The sequence below is a fragment of the Motacilla alba genome, chromosome 2 (assembly GCF_015832195.1).
Source record: "Motacilla alba alba isolate MOTALB_02 chromosome 2, Motacilla_alba_V1.0_pri, whole genome shotgun sequence".
Classification (NCBI taxonomy): domain Eukaryota; kingdom Metazoa; phylum Chordata; class Aves; order Passeriformes; family Motacillidae; genus Motacilla; species Motacilla alba.
Window position 1 is genome coordinate 151,276,656 of NC_052017.1, and position 23,199 is coordinate 151,299,854.

The 23,199-nt window shown below is 48.9% G+C and overlaps 2 protein-coding genes across 5 annotated transcripts in view; both read right to left on the reverse strand.

Moving 5' to 3' along the window:
* HSF1 (heat shock transcription factor 1) overlaps positions 1-22,975 on the reverse strand; it is a 34,944-nt gene extending 11,969 nt beyond the window's left edge. Inside the window, exons 1-8 of one of the 4 annotated variants that reach the window (XM_038127940.1) lie at positions 22,793-22,975; positions 22,416-22,439; positions 21,603-21,727; positions 12,377-12,452; positions 10,056-10,117; positions 7,392-7,485; positions 3,967-4,103; positions 295-528 (exon numbers count right to left, since the gene is read on the reverse strand). In XM_038127940.1, the coding sequence (XP_037983868.1) occupies positions 295-528; positions 3,967-4,103; positions 7,392-7,485; positions 10,056-10,117; positions 12,377-12,452; positions 21,603-21,661 (662 nt within the window). In that variant the 5' untranslated portion in view covers positions 21,662-21,727; positions 22,416-22,439; positions 22,793-22,975. Of the gene's footprint in view, positions 1-294; positions 529-3,966; positions 4,104-7,391; positions 7,486-10,055; positions 10,118-12,376; positions 12,453-20,581; positions 20,603-21,421; positions 21,450-21,602; positions 21,728-22,415; positions 22,440-22,792 lie in introns of those variants that run through there. The other 3 variants (XM_038127939.1, XM_038127941.1, XM_038127942.1) reach the window with 3 other exon arrangements.
* The window catches only part of TONSL (tonsoku like, DNA repair protein), a 48,830-nt gene continuing 47,345 nt past the window's right edge, over positions 21,715-23,199 (reverse strand). The window contains exons 12-14 of the mRNA XM_038126947.1: positions 22,787-22,816; positions 22,405-22,439; positions 21,715-21,727 (exon numbers count right to left, since the gene is read on the reverse strand). Coding sequence (XP_037982875.1) covers positions 21,715-21,727; positions 22,405-22,439; positions 22,787-22,816 — 78 coding nt within the window. The remainder of the gene's footprint in view (positions 21,728-22,404; positions 22,440-22,786; positions 22,817-23,199) is intronic.

A 23,199-nucleotide genomic window follows, 5' to 3' on the forward strand; every position in this document is an offset into this window, starting at 1 on the left:
TCCATGAATTTTGGGAATTCCGTGAATTCCGCCCCGCTCCCTCTTTCCCTGAGCTGGGAATTCCGTGAATTTTGGGAATTCCATGAATTCCACCCTGCTCCCTCTTTCCCTGAGCTGGGAATTCCGTGAACTTTGGGAATTCCATGAATTCCGCCCCGCTCCCTCTTTCCCCGAGCTGGGAATTCCATGAATTTTGGGAATTTCGTGAATTCCGCCCCGCTCCCTCTTTCCCCGAGCTGGGAATTCTGTGAATGTTGGGAATGTTGGGAATTCCGCGGCTCTCCCGTGGCTCACTTGTCGAGGCAGGCGACGCTCAGGCACTTTTCCTGGGATTGGGGATTCCCGGGAGCGGCTCCGGAGTCGTTTTCCCGCAGGATGGAGTCGATGAAGGTGGAGGGGGACAGGGGGGTCTCGGAATTCCCGGGATTCCCGGGATTCCCAGAATTCCCGGCGCTCTTGGGCTCCTCCGCCTGGGGGCTGCGCGTGGGGCTGGGAGGCTCCTCCTTGATCCGGATCACCGGGCTGCTCCTGAGGGGGGAAAAATGGGAATGGGAAACAGGAAAAATGGGAATGGGAAAAATGGGAAAAGGGAAAAATGGGAATGGGAAAAATGGGAATGGGAAATGGGAAAAATGGGAATGGGAAAATTGGAATGGGGAAAATGGGAATGGAAAAAAAAGGAAAAATAGGAATGGGAAAAATAGGAATAGGAAAAATTGGAATGGGAAAAATGGGAAAAGGGAAAAATGGGAATGGGAAAAAATGGGAATGAGAAAAATGGGAATAATGGGAAACAGGAAAAATGGGAATAATGGGAAACGGGAAAAATGAGAAAAATAGGAATGGGAAAAATGGGAAAATGGGAAAAGGGAAAAATGGGAATGAGAAAAATGGGAATGGGAAAACCGGGAATAATGGGAAACAGGAAAAATGGGAAAAATGGGAATGGGAAACAGGAAAAATGGGAATGAGAAAAATGGGAAGGGGAAAAATAGGAATGAGAAAAATGGGAAGGGGAAAAATTGGAATGGGAAAAATGGGAAAAATGGGGAAAAAAGGAAAAGTGGGAATGGGAAAAAATGAGAAAAGGAAAAATAGGAATGAGAAACATGGGAAAAATGGGATAACGGGAAAAATGGGAATGGGGAAAAATGGGAAAAGGGAAAAATGGGAATGGGAAAAAATGGGAAACGGAAAAATAGGAATAGGAAACAGGAAAAATGGGAAAAATGAGAAAAATGGGAAAAATGGGAATGAGAAAAATGGGAAAAGGGAAAAATGGGAATGGGAAATGGGGAAAATGGGAAAAATGGGAATGGGAAAAATGGGAAAAGGGAAAAATGGGAATGACAAAAACGGGAATGAGAAAAATGGCAATGGGAAAAATGGGAAAGAGAAAAATGGGAAAAATGGGAAAAATGAGAATAAAAAAAAGTGGGAAAAATGGGAATGGGAAAAATGGGAATGAGAAAAATGGGAAAAATGGGAATAGGAAAAATGGGAATGGGAAACGGGAAAAATGGGTAAAATGGGAAAAATGGGCAATGGCAAACAGGAAATGGGAATGAAGAACAGAAATGGGAATGGGAAAAGGGAATGGGAAAAATGGGAAAAATCCAGCCCACTTCCCCCATTCCCAGGGATTTTTGGGAATCCATTCCCGGGGAATTTTCGGGAATCCTCTCCCACCTCCTGTCCAGGCTCCCTCCACCATTCCCTGGGAAGTTTCGGGAATCCATTCCCAGGGATTGTCAGGAATCCCCTCCCACCAGCCCTCCCCCATTCCCAGGGATTTTCAGGATCCAATTCCCGGGGAATTTCGGGATCCCGTTCCCAGGGATTTTTGGGAATCGTCCCCACCTGCCCTCCTCCATTCCCAGGGATTTTCTGGAATCAATTCCCAGGGAATTTTGGGATCCCATTCCCAGGGATTTTCAGGAATCCAGCCCCACCTGCCCTCCCCCATTCCCAGGGATTTTTGGGAAACCATTCCCAGGGATTTTCAGGATCCCATTCCTGGAGATTTTTGGGATCCCATTCCCAGGGAATTGCGGGATCCTGTTCCCAGGGATTTTCAGGAATTGTCCCCACCTGCCCTCCCCCATTCCCAGGGATTTTTGGGATCCCATTCCCGGGGAACTCCGGGATCCCATTCCCAGGGATTTCGGGAATCATCCCCACCTGTCCTGCCCCATTCCCAGGGATTTTTGGGATCCCATTCCCAGGGATTTTCAGGATCCCATTCCCGGGCATTTTCAGGACACCATTCCCAGAGAACTCCGGGATCCCGTTCCCAGGGATTTCGGGAATCGTCCCCACCTGCCCTCCCCCATTCCCAGGGATTTTCGGGATCCCATTCCCAGGGAACTCCGGGATCCCATTCCCAGGATTTTGGGAATGGTCCCACCTGCCCTCCCCCATTCCCGGGGAACTCCGGGGTCCCGTTCCGGGATTTCGGGAATGGTCCCACCTGCCGTCCCCCATTCCCAGGGATTTTCGGGATCCCATTCCCAGGGATTTTCAGGATCCCATTCCCGGGCATTTTCGGGATCCCATTCCCGGGGAACTCCGGGGTCCCGTTCCCGGGATTTCGGGAATGGCCCCCACCTGCCCTCCCCCATTCCCAGGGAGCTCCGGGGTCCCGTTCCCGGGATTTCGGGAATGGTCCCACCTGCCCTCCCCCATTCCCGGGATCCCGTTCCCGGGATTTTCGGGAATTGTCCCCACCTGCCCCCGCCATTCCCGGGCATTTTTGGGATCCCATTCCTAGGGAATTCCAGGATCCTGTTCCCGGGATTTTCGGGAATGGTCCCACCTGCCCTCCCCCATTCCCGGGGATTTTCGGGATCCCATTCCCAGGGAACTCCGGGATCCCATTCCCAGGATTTCGGGAATGGTCCCACCTGCCCTCCCCCATTCCCGGGGAACTCCGGGGTCCCATTCCGGGATTTCGGGAATGGTCCCACCTGCCGTCCCCCATTCCCAGGGATTTTCGGGATCCCATTCCCGGGCATTTTCGGGATCCCATTCCCGGGGAACTCCGGGGTCCCGTTCCTGGGATTTTGGGAATGGTCCCACCTGCCCTCCCCCATTCCCAGGGAGCTCCGGGGTCCCGTTCCCAGGATTTCGGGAATGGTCCCACCTGCCCTCCCCCATTCCGGGATCCCGTTCCCGGGATTTTCGGGAATTGTCCCCACCTGCCCCCGCCATTCCCGGGCATTTTTGGGATCCCATTCCTAGGGAATTCCAGGATCCTGTTCCCGGGATTTTCGGGAATGGTCCCACCTGCCCTCCCCCATTCCCGGGGATTTTCAGGATCCCATTCCCGGGGAACTCTGGGGTCCCGTTTTCGGGATTTCGGGAATGGTCCCACCTGCCCTCCCCCATTCCCGGGGATTTTCAGGACCCCATTCCCAGGGATTTTCGGGAATGGTCCCACCTGCCCTCCCCCATTCCCGGGGAACTCCGGGGTCCCGTTCTCGGGATTTCGGGAATGGCCCCCACCTGCCCTCCCCCATTCCCGGGGAACTCCGGGGTCCCGTTCCCGGGATTTCGGGAATGGTCCCACCTGCCCTCCCCCATTCCCGGGCATTTTTGGGATCCCATTCCTAGGGAATTCCAGGATCCTGTTCCCAGGGATTTTCGGGAATGGTCCCACCTGCCCTCCCCCATTCCCAGGGATTTTCAGGATCCCATTCCCGGGGAACTCTGGGGTCCCGTTCTCGGGATTTCGGGAATGGTCCCACCTGCCCTCCCCCATTCCCGGGGAACTCCGGGGTCCCGTTCTTGGGATTTCGGGAATGGTCCCACCTGCCCTCCCCCATTCCCGGGGATTTTCGGGATCCCATTCCCGGGGAACTCCGGGGTCCCGTTCTCGGGATTTTCGGGAATTCTCTCCACCTGCCCTCCCCCATTCCCGGGGAATTCCAGGACCCCATTCCCGGGGATTTTCGGGAATGTCCCCACCTGCCGTCCAGGCTGCCTGCGGGCGAGGCCTCGGGGCTGGACGGGGGCAGCTCGGTGACGTCGGCGATGATGGGGCCGCACGGGGGGCCCGGATCCGCCGGGAACAGCGCGGGGCCCGACAGAGCCGGCGCCGGAGCCTGCAGGAAAACCGGGAACTCGGGAATGGGAGAGCCACAGTTACCGGGAAAAGCGGGGGCCAGGGGGAGCCTGGAATTCCAGAGGGAAAAGGAGGGGCAGAGACCAGAATTCCCAGAAGAAGCAGGGCCAGGAGCACAAAATTCCCAAGAAAAGCAGGGCCAGGAGTACAGAATTCCTGAGAAAAGCAGGGCCCAGGGAGAGACCGGAATTCCCGGGAAAAGCAGGGCTGGGAGCCCGGAATTCCAGAGGGAAAAGGAGGGGCAGAGCCCAGAATTCCCGGGAAAAGCAGGGGCCAGGAACAGCCAGGAATTCCAGAGGGAAAAGGAGGGGCAGAGCCCAGAATTCCCGGGAAAAGCAGGGGCCAGGAACAGCCCGGAATTCCAGAGGGAAAAGGAGGGGCAGAATTCAGAATTCCCGGGAAAAGCAGGGCCAGGAACAGCCAGGAATTCCAGAGGGAAAAGGAGGGGCAGAATCCAGAATTCCTGGGAAAAGCAGGGCCAGGAGCACAAAATTCCCAAGAAAAGCAGGGCCGGGAGTACAGAAATCCTGAGAAAAGCAGGGCCCAGGGAGAGACCGGAATTCCCGGGAAAAGCAGGGCCAGGAGCCTGGAATTCCCAAGAAAAGCAGGGCCAGGGAAGGCCAAGATTTCCCGGGAAAAGCAGGGCCAGGAGCCCGGAATTCCCAGGAAAAGCAGGGCCAAAAGAAGGGGAGAAAGCCCAAAATTGCAAGCAGATAAAATCCCACAAATCCCAGTTCCCATCCCATTCCCACTAAATCCCAAACCAAATAAATTCCATTCCAAATAAATCCTAATCCCACTAAATCCCAAACCAAATCCTACAATCCCATTCCCAATAAATCCCAAACCAAATAAATCCCATTCCCAATAAATCCCATTTCTCAAATCCCATTCCTCAAATCCCATTCCAAACAAATCCATTCCCAATAAATCCCAATCCCCAAATTCCATTCCCAATAAATCCCAAACCCAGTAAATCCCATTCCCATTAAATCCCAAATCAAATAAATCCCAAATGAAATAAATCCAAATCCCACCAAATCCCATTCCCAATAAATCCCAATCCCACCAATCCCAATCCCAATAAATCCCAAACCAAATAAATAAATCCCATTCCCACTAAATCCCAATCCCATTAAATCCCAAATCAAATAAATCCCATTCCCAATAAATCCCATTCCCAATAAATCCCATTCCAAATAAATCCCAATCCCATCAATCCCATTCCCAATAAATGCCAAATCAAATAAATCCCATTCCCAATAAATGCCATTCCCAATAAATCCCATTCCAAATAAATCCATTCCCAATAAATCACAATCCCCAAATCCCATTCCCACTATATCCCAATCCAAATAAATCCCAATTCAAATAAATCCCATTCCAAATAAATCCCATTCCCAATAAATCCTATTCCCAATAAATCCCAAACCCAATAAATCCCATTCCAAATAAATCCCAATCCAAATAAATCCCATTCCCAATAAATCCCAAACCCAATAAATCCCATTCCAAAAAAATCCCAATCCCACCAAATCCCAATCCCAATAAATCCCATTCCCAATAAATCCCAATCCCACCAATCCCAATCATACAATCCCATTCCCAATAAATCCCAAACTCAATAAATCCCATTCCCAATAAATCCCAAAAATCCCGGTTAAATCCCAATAAATCCCATAAATCCCGATTAAATCCCACTAAATCCTAATAAATCTCAATAAACCCCAATAAATCCCATAAATCCCATGGAATTTTGGGATGCCACTCATGGAGTAGGTGGAATTCCTGTGGTGCTCCAGGGAGTTCCCAATAAATCCCAATTAAATCCCATAAATCCCAATAAACGCCAATAAATCCCATAAATCCCACTAAATCCTGTAAATCCCATGGAATTTTGGGATGCCACTCATGGCGTAGGCGGAGTTGCCGTGGTGCTCCAGGGAGCTCCCAATAAACTCCAATAAATCCCAAATAAACCCTAATAAATCCCAATGAATCCCAATAAACCCCAAGTAAATCCCAATGAATCCCATAAATCCCATGGCATTCTGGGATCCCACTCACGGCGTAGGCGGCGTTGCCGTGGTGCTCCAGGGAGCTCCCAATAAACCCCAATAAACCCCAATAAATCCCATAAATCCCAAATAAATCCCAATGAATCCCAATAAACCCCAATAAATCCCATAAATCCCAAATAAACCCCAATAAATCCCATAAATCCCAAATAAACCCCAATAAATCCCATAAATCCCAATAAATCCCAATAAACGCCACGGCGTTCCGGGGCGGCACTCACGGCGTAGGCGGCGTTGCCGTGGTGCTCCAGGGAGCTCCCAATAAACCCCAATAAATCCCAAATAAATCCCAATGAATCCCAATAAACCCCAATAAATCCCAATAAATCCCATAAATCCCAATAATCCCAATAAACGCCACGGCGTTCCGCGGCGGCACTCACGGCGTAGGCGGCGTTGCCGTGGTGCTCCAGGGAGCTCCCAATAAACCCCAATAAATCCCAATAAACCCCAATAAATCCCATAAATCCCAAATAAATCCCAATAAATCCCATAAATCCCAATAATCCCAATAAACCCCACGGCGTTCCGAGGCGGCACTCACGGCGTAGGCGGCGTTGCCGTGGTGCTCCAGGGAGCTCCCAATAAACCCCAATAAATCCCAATAAACCCCAATAAATCCCATAAATCCCAAATAAATCCCAATAAATCCCATAAACCCCAATAATCCCAATAAACGCCACGGCGTTCCGGGGCGGCACTCACGGCGTAGGCGGCGTTGCCGTGGTGCTCCAGGGAGCTCCCAATAAACCCCAATAAACCCCAATAAATCCCATAAATCCCAAATAAATCCCAATAAATCCCATAAATCCCAATAAATCCCAATAAACCCCACGGCGTTCCGGGGCGGCACTCACGGCGTAGGCGGCGTTGCCGTGGTGCTCCAGGGAGCTCCCAATAAACCCCAATAAATCCCAATAAACCCCAATAAACCCCAATAAATCCCAATAAATCCCAATAAATCCCATAAATCCCAAATAAATCCCAATAAATCCCATAAATCCCAATAAACGCCACGGCGTTCTGGGGCGGCACTCACGGCGTAGGCGGCGTTGCCGTGGTGCTCCAGGGAGCTCCCAATGAATCCCAATAAACCCCAATAAATCCCATTAAATCCCAACAAATCCCAATAAATCCCATAAACCCCAATAATCCCAATGAAAGCCATGGCATTCTGGGATGGCACTCACGGCGTAGGCGGCGTTGCCGTGGTGCTCCAGGGAGTACTGCCGGCTGTACTTGGGCATGGAATGTGCGGGGCCGCCGTCGTTCAGCATCAGCGGGCTGGGATTCCCAAAAAAACCCCGGGAGGAACCCCGGGAAAAGCCCAGGATCAGCTCAGGGATCAGCACAGGGATGCCCCAGATCCCAAAACCCACAGGGATCCCCCAAATCCCAGCAGGTCCAGATCCCAGGAAAAGCCCGGGATCAGCTCAGGAATCCCCCAAATCCCAGCGGATCCAGATCCCAGGATGAACTCAGGGATCCCCCAAATCCCCGCGGATCCAGATCCCAGGAAAAGCCCGGGATCAGCTCAGGAAGCCCCCAAATCCCAGCGGATCCAGATCTCGGGATCAGCTCAGGGATCCCCCAAATCCCAGCGGATCCAGATCTCAGGATCAGCTCAGGGATCCCCCAGATCCCAGCGGATCTTGATCCCAGGAAAGCCTCGGGATCAGTTCCTGGGATCAGCACAGGGATCCCCCAGATCCCAGCAGATCCAGATCCCAGGAAAGCCTCGGGATGAGCTCAGGGATCCCCCAGATCCCAAAAACCCCAGGGACCCCCAGATCCCAGCGGATCCAGTTCCTGGGAAAAGCCTGGGATCAGCTCAGGGATCCCCTAAACCCCAGTGGATCCAGTTCCCGGGATCAGCTCTGGGGACCCCCCAAATCCCAGTGGATCCAGATCCCAGGAAAGCCCCGGGATCAGCTCAGGGATCCCCAAATCCCAGCGGATCTTGATCCCAGGAAAGCCTCGGGATCAGTTCCAGGGATCAGCTCTGGGGACCCCCCAAATCCCAGCAGATCCAGATCCCGGGATCAGCTCAGGGATCCCCAAATCCCAGCAGATCCAGATCCCGGGATCAGCTCAGGGATCCCCCAGATCCCAAACCCCACAGGATTTCCCCAAATTCCAGTGGATCCAGATCCCAGGAAAACCCCAGGATCGGCTCAGGGATCCCCCAACCCCCAGCGGACCCAGATCCCAGGATCAGCTCAGGGATCCCAAGACCTCAGATCCCAAAACCCCCAGGGATCCCCCAGATCACAGCGGATCCAGATCCCGGGATCAGCTCAGGGATCCCCCAGATCCCAAAAGCCACAGGGTTTCCCCAAATCCCAGCGGATCCAGATCCCGGGATCAGCTCAGGGATCCCCCAAAGCCCAGCGGATCCAGTTCCTGGGAAAACCCCGGGATCAGCTCAGGGATCCCCAAATCCCAGAAACCTGAGGAGCTTTCCCGGATTTTCCCAGGGAGAAGAGAGCTGGGATTGGGAATGGGTGGGAAATTTGGGGAATTCCAGGGATTTTCCAGGGATTATTTTCTGGGATTTCCAGGGTTTTTCCAGAGGTTTTCCCAGTTTTTTTCTTCAGAGCTTTTCGGAGTTTTCCCAGAGGTTTTTCCAGTTTTTTTCCGGGATTTTCTGTTTTTTTTTTTTTTTTTCTGGGGGTTTTTCCAGAGGTTTTTCCAGGTTTTTTCCGGGATTTTCCAGGGTTTTTTCCAGAGGTTTTCCAGGGATTTTTCAGGGATTTTTCCAGGTTTTTTTTCAGGGGTTTCCCAGCTTTTCCAGGATTTTTCAAGGGGTTTTCCCAGAGGTTTTCCAGAGTTTTTGGAGCGGTTTTTCCCTTTTTTTAGGGATTTTCCCAGTTTTTTTCCAGGGATTTTCAGGGGTTTTCCAGATGTTTTTTCCAGGGTTTTTAAACATTTTTAATAGGGATTTTCCAGGGTTTTCCCAGGGTTTTCTGGGGTTTTCCAGGGATTTTTCCAGTTTTTTTCCCCAGGGGATTTGCCAGAGGTTTTCCCAGAGGTTTTTCCAGTTTTTTCTGGGATTTTCCCAGGTTTTTTTTCTGTTTTTTCCCCCCTGGGGTTTTCAGGACTTTCCCAGAAGTTTTCCAGGGTTTTTTCCAGAGTTTTTCCAAGGTTTTCCCAGGGTTTTCCAGAGTTTTTCCAGGGGATTTCCCAGGGATTTCCCAAGGATTTTCCGGGTTTTTTCTGGGTTTTCCCAGAGATTTTCCAGTTTTTTTTCCTGGGGTTTTCCCCGGCATTTCCCCAGAGGTTTTCCAGGGTTTTTCCAGAGGTTTTCAAGAAGTTTTTCCAATTTTTTTTCAGTTTTTTTTCCCCAGGAGTTTCCCAGGGGTGTTTCCATAGGTTTTCCAGGTTTTTTTTCCATGTTTTTCCCGGGGTTTTTCCAGGGGCTTTTTCCAGAGGTTTTCCAGCGTTTTTTACAGAGGTTTTCCAGGGGTTTTCCAGGTTTTTTTCCAGGGTTTTTTTCCCCCCAGGGTTTTCCCAGGAGTTTTCCCAGGGGTTTCTCCAGGAGGGAGGGGGTTGGGAATGGATTTCTGGGATTTTGGGAAGGAATTCCCAGAGAATTCCAGGCGCCGCTCCATCCCTGGAAAATCCCAAAATCCCGCCGTTCCCTCCCAATTCCAGCATTTCCAGATCTTCGGGAACGCCAGCAGCTCCCATTTTCCCAGGGAAAAAAAAATGGAAATTCAAGGAATTCTCAGTTCCCTTTATCCCAGATTCCCAAAGCCCAGCCCGGCCCTTCCCCGAGGATTTCTGGGATTTGGGATCCTCCCAGGGTGGGTCCCAATCCGGAATTTTTGGGGGATTTTGGGGATTTCTCTCACATTTTCCTCTTGACGCCCAGGATCCGGTTGGATTGCACCAGGGAGATCAGGAACTGGATCAGCTGCCGAGAGAAAAGAGGGAAAAAGAGTCAGGAAAACTGGGAAAAACTGGGAAAAACTGGGAAAAAACTGGGAAAAACGGAAAAAATTGTGAAGAACTGAGAAAAACTGGGAAAAACTGGAGAAAACTGGGAGAAACCAGGAGAAAACAGGAAAAAAGGTGGAAAATGGGGAATAAGAGAAAAACTGGGAATTACTCCCGGAAATTCGGGAAATTGCCCCGGAAAATCGGGAATTACCCCTGGAAATTTGGGAATTGGCTCTGGAAATTCAAGAATTCTCCTGGAAAATTGGGAATTACCCCTGGAAAACTGGGGAACTGTCCTTGAAAAGTGGGAATTGCCCCTGGAAAGTTGGGAATTGCCCTGGAAATTCGGGAATTACCCCGGAAATCTGTCAATTACCCCTGGAAAATTGGGAATTGGCCCTGGAAAATGGGAATTGCTCTGGAAATGTGGGAATTTTCCCTGGAAAATTTGAGTTACCCCAGAAAATTGGGAATTTTCCTGGAAAAGTGGGAATTGCCCCTGGAAAGTTGGGAATTACCCCTGGAAATTTGGGAATTTCCCCAGAAAGTTGGGAATTACCCCTGGAAATTTGGGAATTGGCTCTGGAAATTCAAGAATTCTCCCGGAAAATTGGGAATTGCCCCTGGAAATTCGGGAATTACCCCGGAAATCTGACAATTACCCCTGGAAAATTGGGAATTGGCCCTGGAAAGTTGGGAATTTTCCCTGGGAAATTGGAGTTACGCCAGAAAATTGGGAATTTCCCTGGAAAAGTGGGAATAACCCTGGAAATTCGGGAATTTCCCTGGAAAAGTGGGAATTACCCTGGAAATCTGTGAATCGTGCCTGGAAATTCAGGAATCAGCCCTGGAAAATTTGGAATAGGCTCGGGGAATTCTCCTGGGAAACTGGGAATCACCCCAAAAAACTGGGAATTACCCCTGGAAATTTGGGAATTGGCTCTGGAAATTCAAGAATTCTCCCGGAAAATCGGGAATTACCCCTGGAAAACTGGGGAATTGCCCCGGAAAAGTGGGAATTGCCCCTGGAAAACTGGGAATTACCCCTGGAAATTCGGGAATTACCCCGGAAATCTGACAATTACCCCTGGAAAATTGGGAATTGGCCCTGGAAAATGGGAATTTTCCCTGGGAAATTGGAGTTACGCCAGAAAATTGGGAATTTCCCTGGAAAAGTGGGAATTTTCCTGGAAAAGTGGGAATTACCCCTGGAAATTTGGGAATTTGCTCTGGAAATTCAAGAATTCTCCCGGAAAATCGGGAATTACCCCTGGAAAACTGGGGAATTGTCCTGGAAAAGTGGGAATTGCCCCTGGAAAACTGGGAATTACCCCTGGAAATTCGGGAATTACCCCGGAAATCTGACAATTACCCCTGGAAAATTGGGAATTGGCCCTGGAAAAGTGGGAATTTGCTCTGGAAATTTGGGAATTTTCCCTGGAAAATTGGAGTTACCCCAGAAAATTGGGAATTTCCCTGGAAAAGTGGGAATTACCCTGGAAATTTGGGAATTGGCTCTGGAAATTCAAGAATTCTCCCGGAAAATCGGGAATTACCCCTGGAAAACTGGGGAATTGTCCTGGAAAAGTGGGAATTGCCCCTGAAAAACTTGGAATTACCCCTAGGAAGTCGGGAATTACCCCAGAAATCTGACAATTACCCCTGGAAAATTGGGAATTGGCCCTGGAAAGTTGGGAATTTTCCCTGGGAAATTGGAGTTACCCCAGAAAATTGGGAATTTCCCTGGAAAAGTGGGAATAACCCTGGAAAAGTGGGAATTACCCTGGAAATTCGGGAATTTCCCCAGAAAGTCGGGAATTACCCCTGGAAATTTGGGAATTGGCTCTGGAAATTCAAGAATTCTCCCGGAAAATCGGGAATTTGTCCTGGAAAACTGGGGAATTATCCTGGAAAAGTGGGAATTGCCCCTGGAAAGTTGGGAATTACCCCTGGGAAATTGGAGTTACCCCAGAAAATTGGGAATTTCCCTGGAAAAGTGGGAATTACCCTGGAAATTTGGGAATTGGCTCTGGAAATTCAAGAATTCTCCCGGAAAATCGGGAGTTAGCCCTGGAAAACTGGGGAATTGTCCTGGAAAAGTGGGAACTGCCCCTGAAAAACTTGGAATTACCCCTGGGAAGTCGGGAATTTTCCTGGAAATTCGGGAATTGCCCCTGGAAATTTGGGATTTACCCCAGAAATCTGGGAATTTTCCTGGGAATGTGGGGCTCACCTTGTTGACGACCTTCTGCTGCTGGGCGTGCTTCTGGCGCAGGCTGGCCACCTCCCGCCACAGAGCCTCGTTCTCACTGCCAGGGAACACAGAATTCCATGGAAAAACCGGGAAAAACCCAGGGAAACGGGCGGGAAATTCCAGGGAAATAGGGGGAAAAAATTCCAGGGAAATAGGGGAAAAAATTCCAGGGAAATAGGGGAAATATTGCGCGGGAAATGGGGAGAAATTCCATGGGAATGGTGGGGGGGAAATGGGGAAATATTCCGTGGGAAAAGGGGGAAATATTCTGTGGGAAATGGGAATGAAATAATGGGAAATGGGGGAATAAATTCCATGGGAAATGGGGGAAATTCCATGGGGAAATGGGGGAAAAAATTCCGTGGGGAATGGGGAATGAAATCCAGGGAAATGGGGAAACATTTCATGGGAAATACGGAAATATTCCATGGGAAATGGGAAAAATTCCATGGGAAATGGGGAGAAAATTCCATGGGGAAAGGGCAAGAAAAGTCCAGGGGAAATGGAGAAAAAAATTCCATGGGAAAGAGGAAAATATTCCGTAGGAAATGGGGAAATTTCCATGGAGAATGGGAATTGTTTAGTGGGAAATGGGGAAAATATTCCATGAGAAATGGAGAGAAAATTCCATGGGAAATGGGGGAAATATTCTGTGGGAACAAGGAAAATATTCCATGGGGAATGGGGAGAAAATTCAGTGGGAATTGGGGGGAAATTCCACGGGAAATGGGGAGAAAATTCCAGGGAAATGGGGAGAAAATTCCATGGGAAATGGGAAGAAAATTCTGTGGGAAATGGGGAAATATTCCATGGGAAACAGGGAGAAAATTCCGTGGGAAATGGGGAAAACTTCCTGTGGGAAATGGGAATGAAATCATGGGAAACGGGGGAATAAATTCCATGGGAAATGGGGGAAATTCCATGGGGGAAAAAATTCCGTGGGGAATGGGGAATGAAATCCAGGGAAATGGGGAAACATTTCATGGGAAATACGAAAATATTCCATGGGAAATGGGAAAAATTCCATGGGAAATGGGGAGAAAATTCCAGGGAAATGGGGAAGAAAATTCCCAAGAAACCCCAAATCCCAGACATCCCAAATCCAGGAAATCCCAAAGCAGGAAAATCCCAAATCCAGGAAAATCCCAAATGCAGGAAACCCCAAAATCCATGATGCTCCCAAAGCCAGGAAATCCCAAATCCCAGAGCCCCCAAATTTAAGAAATCCCAAATCCAGGGCACCCTGGAACCACGAAATCCCAAATCCCAGAAATCCCAGATCCAGGAATCCCCTAAACCCAGAAAATCCCAAATCCTGGAATCCCCAAACCAAACCACCGTAAATCAGGAAACCCCAAATCCAGGAAACCCCAAATCCTGGACATGCCAGATCCAGGAATCCCTGAAACCAAAATCCCCTCAAATCTGGGAAATCCCAAATCCAAGAAACCCTAAATCCAGGAAACCCCGAATCCAGGAAATCCCAAATGCTGAAAACCCCAAATCCAGAACACCCCCGAAACAGAAAATCCCAAACCCAGAACGCTCCAAACCAGGAAACCCCAAAACTTAGGACAATCCAAACCAGGAAATCTCAAATCCAGGGAAATCCAAGAAATCCCCAAAACCAGGAAATCCCAAATCCAGAATTCCCCCAAATCCGGGAAATCCCAAATTCAGGAACCCCCAATTCCAGGAAAACCCCAAATCCAGGAAACCCCAAACCAAAACACCATAAATCAGGAATCTCCCAAATCCAGGAGGCTCCAAACCAGGAAATCCCAAACCCAGGAAACCCCAAATCCAGAAAATCCCAAACCCAGGAAACCCCAAAACCAGGAAATCCCAAACCCTGGAAACACCTGAACCAGAATTCCCCACAAATCCAGGAAATCCCAGATCCAGGACACCCCAAATCCAGGAATCTCCCAAATCCAGGAAATCCCAGATCCAGGAATCCCCTAAACCAGAATCCCCCAAATCTGGGAAATCCCAGATCCAGGACACCCCAAATCCAGGAAACCCCAAATCCAGGAATCCCCTAAACCAGAATCCCCCAAATCTGGGAAATCCCAGATCCAGGACACCCCAAACCCAGGAAATCCCAGATCCAGGGATCCCAAATCCAGGAAAGCCCAGGATCACGAGAGCACAAATCTGGGACACCCCAAATCCAGGAATCCCCTGAATTCCCACTATTCCCATTTATCCCATATTCCCATTTATCCCACTATTCCCATTCATCCCACTATTCCCATTTATCTCACTATCCCATTTATCCCATATTCTCATTTATCCCACTATTCCCATTTATCCCATATTCCCATTTATCCCATTCCCATGTATCCCACTATCCCATTTATCCCACTATCCCATTTATCCCATATTCCCATTTATCCCATATTCCCATTTATCCCACTATTCCCATTTATCCCACTATCCCATTTATCCCACTATCCCGTTTATCCCACTATCCCGTTTATCCCACTGTCCCATTTATCCCACATTCCCATTTATCCCATATTCCCATATTGCCATATTTCCCATTGTTCCCATATATCCCATTTATCCCATATATCCCATTGTTCCCATATATGCCATATATCCCATATTCCCATTTATCCCATATTCCTGCTTATCCCATATTCCTGCTTATCCCATATTTCCCATATTCCCAATTATTCCATTTATCCCATATTCCCATTTATCCCACGTATCTCATTTATCCCATTTATTGCATAGATTTTATATTCCCATTTATCCCATATTCCCATTTATCCCACATATCCCATATATCCCATTTATCTCATATTCCCATATATCCCATTTTTCCACATACCGTATATTCCCATTTATCCCATATATCCATATATCCCATATTCTCATTTATCCCATATTCCCATTTATCCCACTATTCCATTTATCCCATATTCCCATTCATCCCAAAAACCCCATTTATCCAACATATCCCATATATCCCATATTTCCCATTTCTCCCATATTTCCATATATCCCATATTCCCATTGATCCCATTTATCCCATATTGCCATTTTTCCCATTTATCCCATATATCCCACATTCCCAGTTATCCCATAGTCCCTTTTATCCTGTTTATCCCATTTATCCCATATATCCATATATTCCATATTCCCATTTATCCCATATTCCTATTTATCCCACTATTCCATTTATCCCATTCCCATTTATCCCATATTCCCGTTTATCCCATATATCCCACATTCCAGTTTATCCCATATATCCCATTTATCCCAAATATCCCATTTATCCCATATTCCAGTTTATCCCATATTTCGATATATCCCATATTTGCATTTCTCCCATATTCATGTTTATCCCATATTCCCACATATCCCATATTCCCATTTATCCCATATTCCCATTATTCCCATATATCCCATATACCCCCTTTATCCCATATATCCCACATATCCCATATATCCCATATTCCTGTATTCCCATTTATCCCATATTCCTGCTTATCCCATTTTTTCCCATATTCCCATTTATCCCACATTCCCATTTATCCCATATTCCAATTTATCCCATATATCCACTATTCCCATTTATCCCATTTATCCCACATTCCCATTTATCCCATATATCCCACATTCCCATTTATCCCATATATCCCACATTCCCACATATTCCGTATATCCCATATTTCCCCGTCCCCGCGGCGCAGCTGCCGCCCCGTTCCCGCTCTCCCGGCGGGATTCGGGGTCGCGATTCCCAATTAATCCCAAACCCATCCCCACACCTGCCCCCGGCCCCGGGACACGGCAAAACCCCAAAAAAACCCCGGAAAAAACCTCGGGATAGCGGGAACGGAGCCGCCCCGGAGCCCGAGGGAATTTTGGGATTGGGATCGCAGCTGAGCCCCCGGCCCCAGCCCCGATCCCGAGGGAATTTCGGGATTGGGATCGCAGCTGAGCCCCCGGCCCCAGCCCCGATCCCGAGGGAGTTTCGGGATTGGGATCGCAGCTGAGCCGGGCACGGATGAGGAGCGGGGAATAAAGGGACGGGGCGGGAGCAGCTGGAAAAACCCCAAAGGGATTTTTGGGATCGCCGCCCACGCCCGGCCGGGACGGGGAGGCAATTACGGGATTTATGGGATTGATGGGATTTTATGGGATTCCCCCCGGGGTCGTTACGGGAATGGCGGAGCCGAGGATCCCGAGGGGTTCTGGGATGGCCCCGCTCGGCAGCTGATCCCAAAAACGGGATTTGGGATTGGGGGGGACACGGGATTTGGGGTCAGGGAAAGGGAAAATGCCGGGATTTGGGGTCAGGGAAAGGGAAAATGCCGGGATTTGGGGTCAGGGAAAGGGAAAATGCCGGGATTTGGGGTCAGGGAAAGGGAAAATGCCGGGATTTGGGGTCAGGGAAAGGGAAAATGCCGGGATTTGGGGTCAGCAGAGGGAAAATGCCGGGATTTGGGGTCAGGGAAAGGGAAAATGCCGGGATTTGGGGTCGGGGAAAGGGAAAATGCCGGGATTTGGGGTCAGCAGAGGGAAAATGCCGGGATTTGGGGTCAGGGAAAGGGAAAATGCCGGGATTTGGGGTCAGGGAAAGGGAAAATGCCGGGATTTGGGGTCGGGGAAAGGGAAAATGCCGGGATTTGGGGTCAGCAGAGGGAAAATGCCGGGATTTGGGGTCAGCAGAGGGAAAATCGATTATTCCCTATTTCTTGACCTGTATTCCCAGATTTCCACCTGGCAATTCCTTGTTTCCTATGTTTCATTCCCAGATTCCCTGGCTGTTGTTCCCGGGTGTCATTCCCGGATTCCCGGCCGTTTTTCCCAGATTTTTTTCCCACTTCCTGGGTTTCATTCCCAGATCCCATTCCCCGATTTCTGGGGTCACTCTCGGATTCCATTCCCGGATTTTCAGGTGAGCATTCCGAGATTCCCAGATTCCATTCCCAGATTCCATTCCCAGACTCCCTGGGGTTCATTCCCAGATTCAATTCCCAGATTCCGCTCCCAGTTCCCAGATTCCGCTCCCAGACTCCCTGGGGTTGATTCCCAGATTCAATTCCCACATTCCCGTGGTTTTTCCCAGGTGTTTATCCCAGATTCCTGGGGTTATTCCCAGATTCCATTCCCACATCTCATTCCCAGATTCCATTCCCACATTCCGCTCCCAATTCCCAGATTTCATTCCCATTCCCAGATTCCACTCCCTGACTCCCTGGGGTTCATTCCCGGATTCAATTCCCAGATTCTGCTCCCAATTCCCAGATTCCATTCCCAATTCCCAGATTCCATTCCCAATTCCGTGATTTCATTCCCAATTCCCAGATTCCCGTGGCTTTTTCCAGGTGTTTATCCCAGATTCCGCTGCTAATTCCCAGATTCCATTCCTGGATCCCCGGATTTTATTCCCAGGTTTCCCCATTCCTATTCCCAGCTCCCAGATTCCATTCCCAATTCCCGGATCCCGTTTCCAGATTCCCAGGTGTTTATTCCCAGATTTTCATCTCCGATTTACTCACAGATTTATTCCCAATTCCCAGATTTATCTCCAGATTTATTACCAATTCCAGATTTTATTCCCAGGTTTATTCCCCAATTTATTCCTAATTCCCAGATTTCTTTCCCAGATTTCTTCCCAGATTTCTTCCCAGGTTTTATTCCCAGATTTCTCCCCAATTCCCAGTTTCATTCCCGTTTTTCCCCCGCACTGTTTCCTGGTGAGCAGCCCCAGTCCAGGCTGTGCTGCTCGCCGCCATTCCCACATTCCCGGGTGTTTATTCCCCGATTTATTCCCAGATTTATCCCCACATTCCCAGGTTTATTCCCAGCTTTTATTCCCAGATTTCTCCCCAACTCCCAGATTTATTCCCAGCTTCATTCCCAGGTTTTATTCCCAGATTTCTCCCCAACTCCCAGATTTATTCCCAGCTTCATTCCCAGGTTTTATTCCCAGATTTCTCCCCAATTCCCAGTTTCATTCCCATTTTTCCCCCGCACTGTTTCCTGGTGAGCAGCCCCAGTCCAGGCTGTGCTGCTCGCCGCCATTCCCACATCCCATTCCCACTTTCCTAGGTGTTTATTCCCAGATTTATCCCCAATTCCCAGATTTATTCCCAGCTTCATTCCCAGGTTTTATTCCCAGATTTCTGTTTCCCGTTTTTCCCCCGCACTGTTTCCTGGTGAGCAGCCCCAGTCCAGGCTGTGCTGCTCGCCGCCATTCCCACATTCCCGGGTGTTTATTCCCAGATTTATTCCCAGATTTATCCCCACATTCCCAGGTTTATTCCCAGCTTTTATTCCCAGATTTCTCCCCAATTCCCAGATTTATTCCCAGCTTCATTCCCAGGTTTTATTCCCAGATTTCTCCCCAATTCCCAGATTTATTCCCAGCTTCATTCCCAGGTTTTATTCCCAGATTTCTCCCCAATTCCCAGATTTCTGTTTCCCGTTTTTCCCCCGCACTGTTTCCTGGGGAGCAGCCCCAGTCCAGGCTGTGCTGCTCGCCGCCATTCCCACATCCCATTCCCACTTTCCTAGATGTTTATTCCCAGATTTATTCCCAGGTTTTATTCCCAGATTTCATTCCCAGATTTCTCCCCAATTCCAGGATTTATTCCCAGATTCATTCCCGTTTTTCCCCCGCACTGTTTCCTGGTGAGCAGCCCCAGTCCAGGCTGTGCTGCTCGCTGCCATTGCCACATTCCCGGGTGTTTATTCCCAGATTTATTCCCAGATTTATACCCAATTCCAGCTTTTATTCCCAGATTCATTCCCATTTTTCCCATACTGTTTCCTGGTGAGCAGCCCCAGTCCAGGCTGTGCTGCTCGCTGCCATTGCCACATTCCACTCCCAGATTTATCCCCAGATTTCTCCCCACATTCCCGGGTGTTTCTCCCCAATTCCCAGATGTTATTCCCAGGTTTTATTCCCAGGTTTCTGCGGGATTCATTCCCGTTTTTCCCCCGCACTGTTTCCTGGTGAGCAGGCGCAAGTCCAGGCTGTGCTGCTCGCTGCCATTGCCACATTCCGCTCCCGGATTTATCCCCAGATTTATCCCCACATTCGCAGTGTTTATTCCCAATTCCCAGGTTTTATTCCCAGATTTCATTCCCAGATTTATTCCCAATTCCCAGATTATTCCCAGTTTCATTCCCGTTTTCCCCCGCACTGTTTCCTGGTGAGCAGCCCCAGTCCAGGCTGTGCTGCTCGCCGCCATTCCCACATTCCCGTGGTTATTCCCACATTCCACTCCCAGATTGATGCCCAGATTTATCCCCAATTCCCAGATGTTATTCCCAGATGTTATTCCCAGATTTCTCCGGGATTCATTCCCGTTTCCCCGCACTGTTTCATGGTGAGCAGCCCCAGTGCAGGCTGTGCTGCTCGCCGCCATTGCCACATTCCCGGGTGTTTATCCCCAGATTTATCCCCAATTCCCAGATTTATTCCCAGATTTCTCCGGGATTCATTCCCATTTCCCCCGCACTGTTTCCTGGTGAGCAGCCCCAGTGCAGGCTGTGCTGCTCGCCGCCATTGCCACATTCCGCTCCCAGATTGATCCCCAGATTTATCCCCAGATTTATTCCCAATTCCCAGATGTTATTCCCAGATTTATTCCCAGATTATTCCCAGTTTCATTCCCGTTTTCCCCCGCACTGTTTCCTGGTGAGCAGCCCCAGTGCAGGCTGTGCTGCTCGCTGCCATTGCCACATTCCCATGGTTATTCCCACATTGCACTCCCACATTCCCGGGTGTTTATTCCCAGATTTATCCCCAATTCCCAGATGTTATTCCCAGGTTTCTCCGGGATTCATTCCCGTTTTCCCGCACTGTTTCCTGGTGAGCAGCCCCAGTCCAGGCTGTGCTGCTCGCCGCCATTCCCACATTCCCGGGTGTTTATCCCCAGATTTCTCCCCACATTCCCGGGTGTTTCTCCCCAATTCCCAGACGTTATTCCCAGGTTTTATTCCCAGATTTCTCCGGGATTCATTCCCGTTTTCCCGCACTGTTTCCTGGTGAGCAGCCGCAGTGCAGGCTGTGCTGCTCGCCGCCATTGCCACATTCCCGTGGTTATTCCCACATTCCACTCCCAGATTGATGCCCAGATTTCTCCCCAATTCCCAGATGTCATTCCCAGGTTTTATTCCCAGGTTTCTCCGGGATTCATTCCCGTTTTTCCCCCGTACTGTTTCATGGTGAGCAGGCGCGAGGCCAGGCTGTGCTGCTCGCCGCCATTGCCACATTCCCGGGTGTTTATTCCCAGATTTATCCCCAGTTCCGAGGATTTTTCCCCCAGGTTTTATTCCCAGATTTCTCCCCAATTCCAGGATTTATTCCCAGTTTCATTCCCGTTTTTCCCCCGCACTGTTTCCTGGTGAGCAGCCCCAGTGCAGGCTGTGCTGCTCGCCGCCATTGCCACATTCCACTCCCAGATTTATGCCCAGATTTATCCCCACATTCCCGGGTGTTTCTCCCCAATTCCCAGATGTTATTCCCAGGTTTTATTCCCAGGTTTCTCCAGGATTCATTCCCGTTTTTCCCCTGTACTGTTTCCTGGTGAGCAGCCCCAGTCCAGGCTGTGCTGCTCGCCGCCATTGCCACATTCCCGGGTGTTTATTCCCAGATTTATCCCCAATTCCCAGATGTTATTCCCAGATTTCTCCTGGATTCATTCCCGTTTCCCCGCACTGTTTCCTGGTGAGCAGCCCCAGTCCAGGCTGTGCTGCTCGCCGCCATTGCCACATTCCCGGGTGTTTATTCCCAGATTTATCCCCAATTCCCAGATGTTATTCCCAGATTTCTCCTGGATTCATTCCCGTTTCCCCGCACTGTTTCCTGGTGAGCAGCCCCAGTGCAGGCTGTGCTGCTCGCCGCCACTCCCACATTCCCATGGTTATTCCCACGTTCCACTCCCACATTCCCGGGTGTTTATTCCCAGATTTATCCTGAATTCCCAGATTCATTCCCAGCTTTTATTCCCAGATTTCTCCCCAATTCCCAGATTTATTCCCGTTTTTCCCCCGTACTGTTTCATGGTGAGCAGGCGCGAGTCCAGGCTGTGCTGCTCGCCACCATTCCCACATTCCCGTGGTTATTCCCACATTCCACTCCCAGATTGATCCCCAGATTTCTCCCCAATTCCCAGATGTCATTCCCAGGTTTTATTCCCAGGTTTCTCCTGGATTCATTCCCGTTTTTCCCCCGTACTGTTTCATGGTGAGCAGGCGCGAGTCCAGGCTGTCCTGCTTGCCGCGCATGGCCTGCATGTCGGCCAGCAGCCGCGCCACGCTGTCCTGCCGCACGCGCACCTCCTCCCCCTTCAGCGCCGACACCTGGGGAAAAATCAGCAAAAACGGGGAAAAAATCAGCAAAAACGGGAACTGGGGATGCAGAAATGGGAATTGGGGATGCGGGAAACCCCCAGGAATTTTGGGGAATTTTTGGGATTTTTTTCTGATTTTTTTTCCATTTTTTTCTGAATTTTTCCCCATTTTTTCCTGATTTTTAACGGGTTTTTTGGCTGGTTTTTTGGTTTTTTGTGATTTTTTCCAGGGTGTTTGAAACTTTTTGGGAATTTCAAAGAAGTTCGAAGCAGTTTTTGGGAGTTTTTTGAGGTTTGCAGGGAATTTTTGGGTTTTTGGGGGGATTTTTGGTTTTTTTGGGGGAATTTTTTGGGAATTTTTTGGGATTTTTTGGGGATATTTTTTGGGATATTTTTGGGGTTTTTTGGAGATATTTTTGGGATATTTTTGAGATTTTTTGGGGGTTCTTTGGGGATTTTTTTGGGATTTTTTTGGGGATTTTTGGGATCTTTTTCCGATTTTTTAGGGATTTTTTGTGATATTTTTTGGGATTTTTTTGGGGTGATTTTTTTGGATATTTTTGGGATTTTTTAGGGGTTTTTTGTGATATTTTTGGGATTTTTTGGGTAATTTTTGGGATTTTTTGGGATATTTTTGGGATATTTTTGGGGTTTTTTGGGGTTTTTGTGTCCCCGTGGCTGTCCTGCCGCACGCGCACCTCCTGCCCCTTCAGCGCCGACACCTGCCAGAAACGGGGAAAAACGGGGAAAAAATCAGCAAAAACGGGAACTGGGGATGCAGAAATGGGAATCTGGGATGCGGGAAACACCCAGGAATTTTTCTGAATTTTTTGGGGAATTTTTCTGATTTTTTTCTGATTTTTTTCTGATTTTTTTTCGATTTTTTGCTTATTTTTATTGGGTTTTTTTTGAATTTTTGGGGATTTTTTCCAGGGCGTTTGGGACTTTTTGGGAATTTCAAAGAAGTTTCAAGGAGTTTTTGGGAGGTTTTCGAGGTTTGCAGGGAATTTTTGGGATATTTTTGGGGTTGTTTTGGGGTTTTTGTGTCCCCGTGGCTGCGCTGCCGCACGCGCACCTCCTGCCCCTTCAGCGCCGACACCTGGGGGAAAAATCAGCAAAAACGGGAAAAAAATCAGCAAAAACGGGAATTGGGGATGCGGGAAACCCTCAAGAACTTTGGGGAATTCTTCTGAATTTTATGGGATTTTTTTCTGAATTTTTTCTGAATTTTTTCTGAATTTTTTCCGATTTTTTTCTGATTTTTAATGGGTTTTTTGGCTCTTTTTCCGAATTTTTCCTGGTTTTTTCCAGGGCTTTTGGAACTTTTAGGGCATTTCAAAGAAGTTCGAAGCAGTTTCTGGGAGTTATTCCATGTTTGCAGGGAATTTTTGGGGTTTTTTGGGGGCCTTTTGGGAATTTTTTGGGATATTTTTGGGATATTTTGGGGTTGTTTTTGGGATTTTTTTGGAAATTTATTGGGAT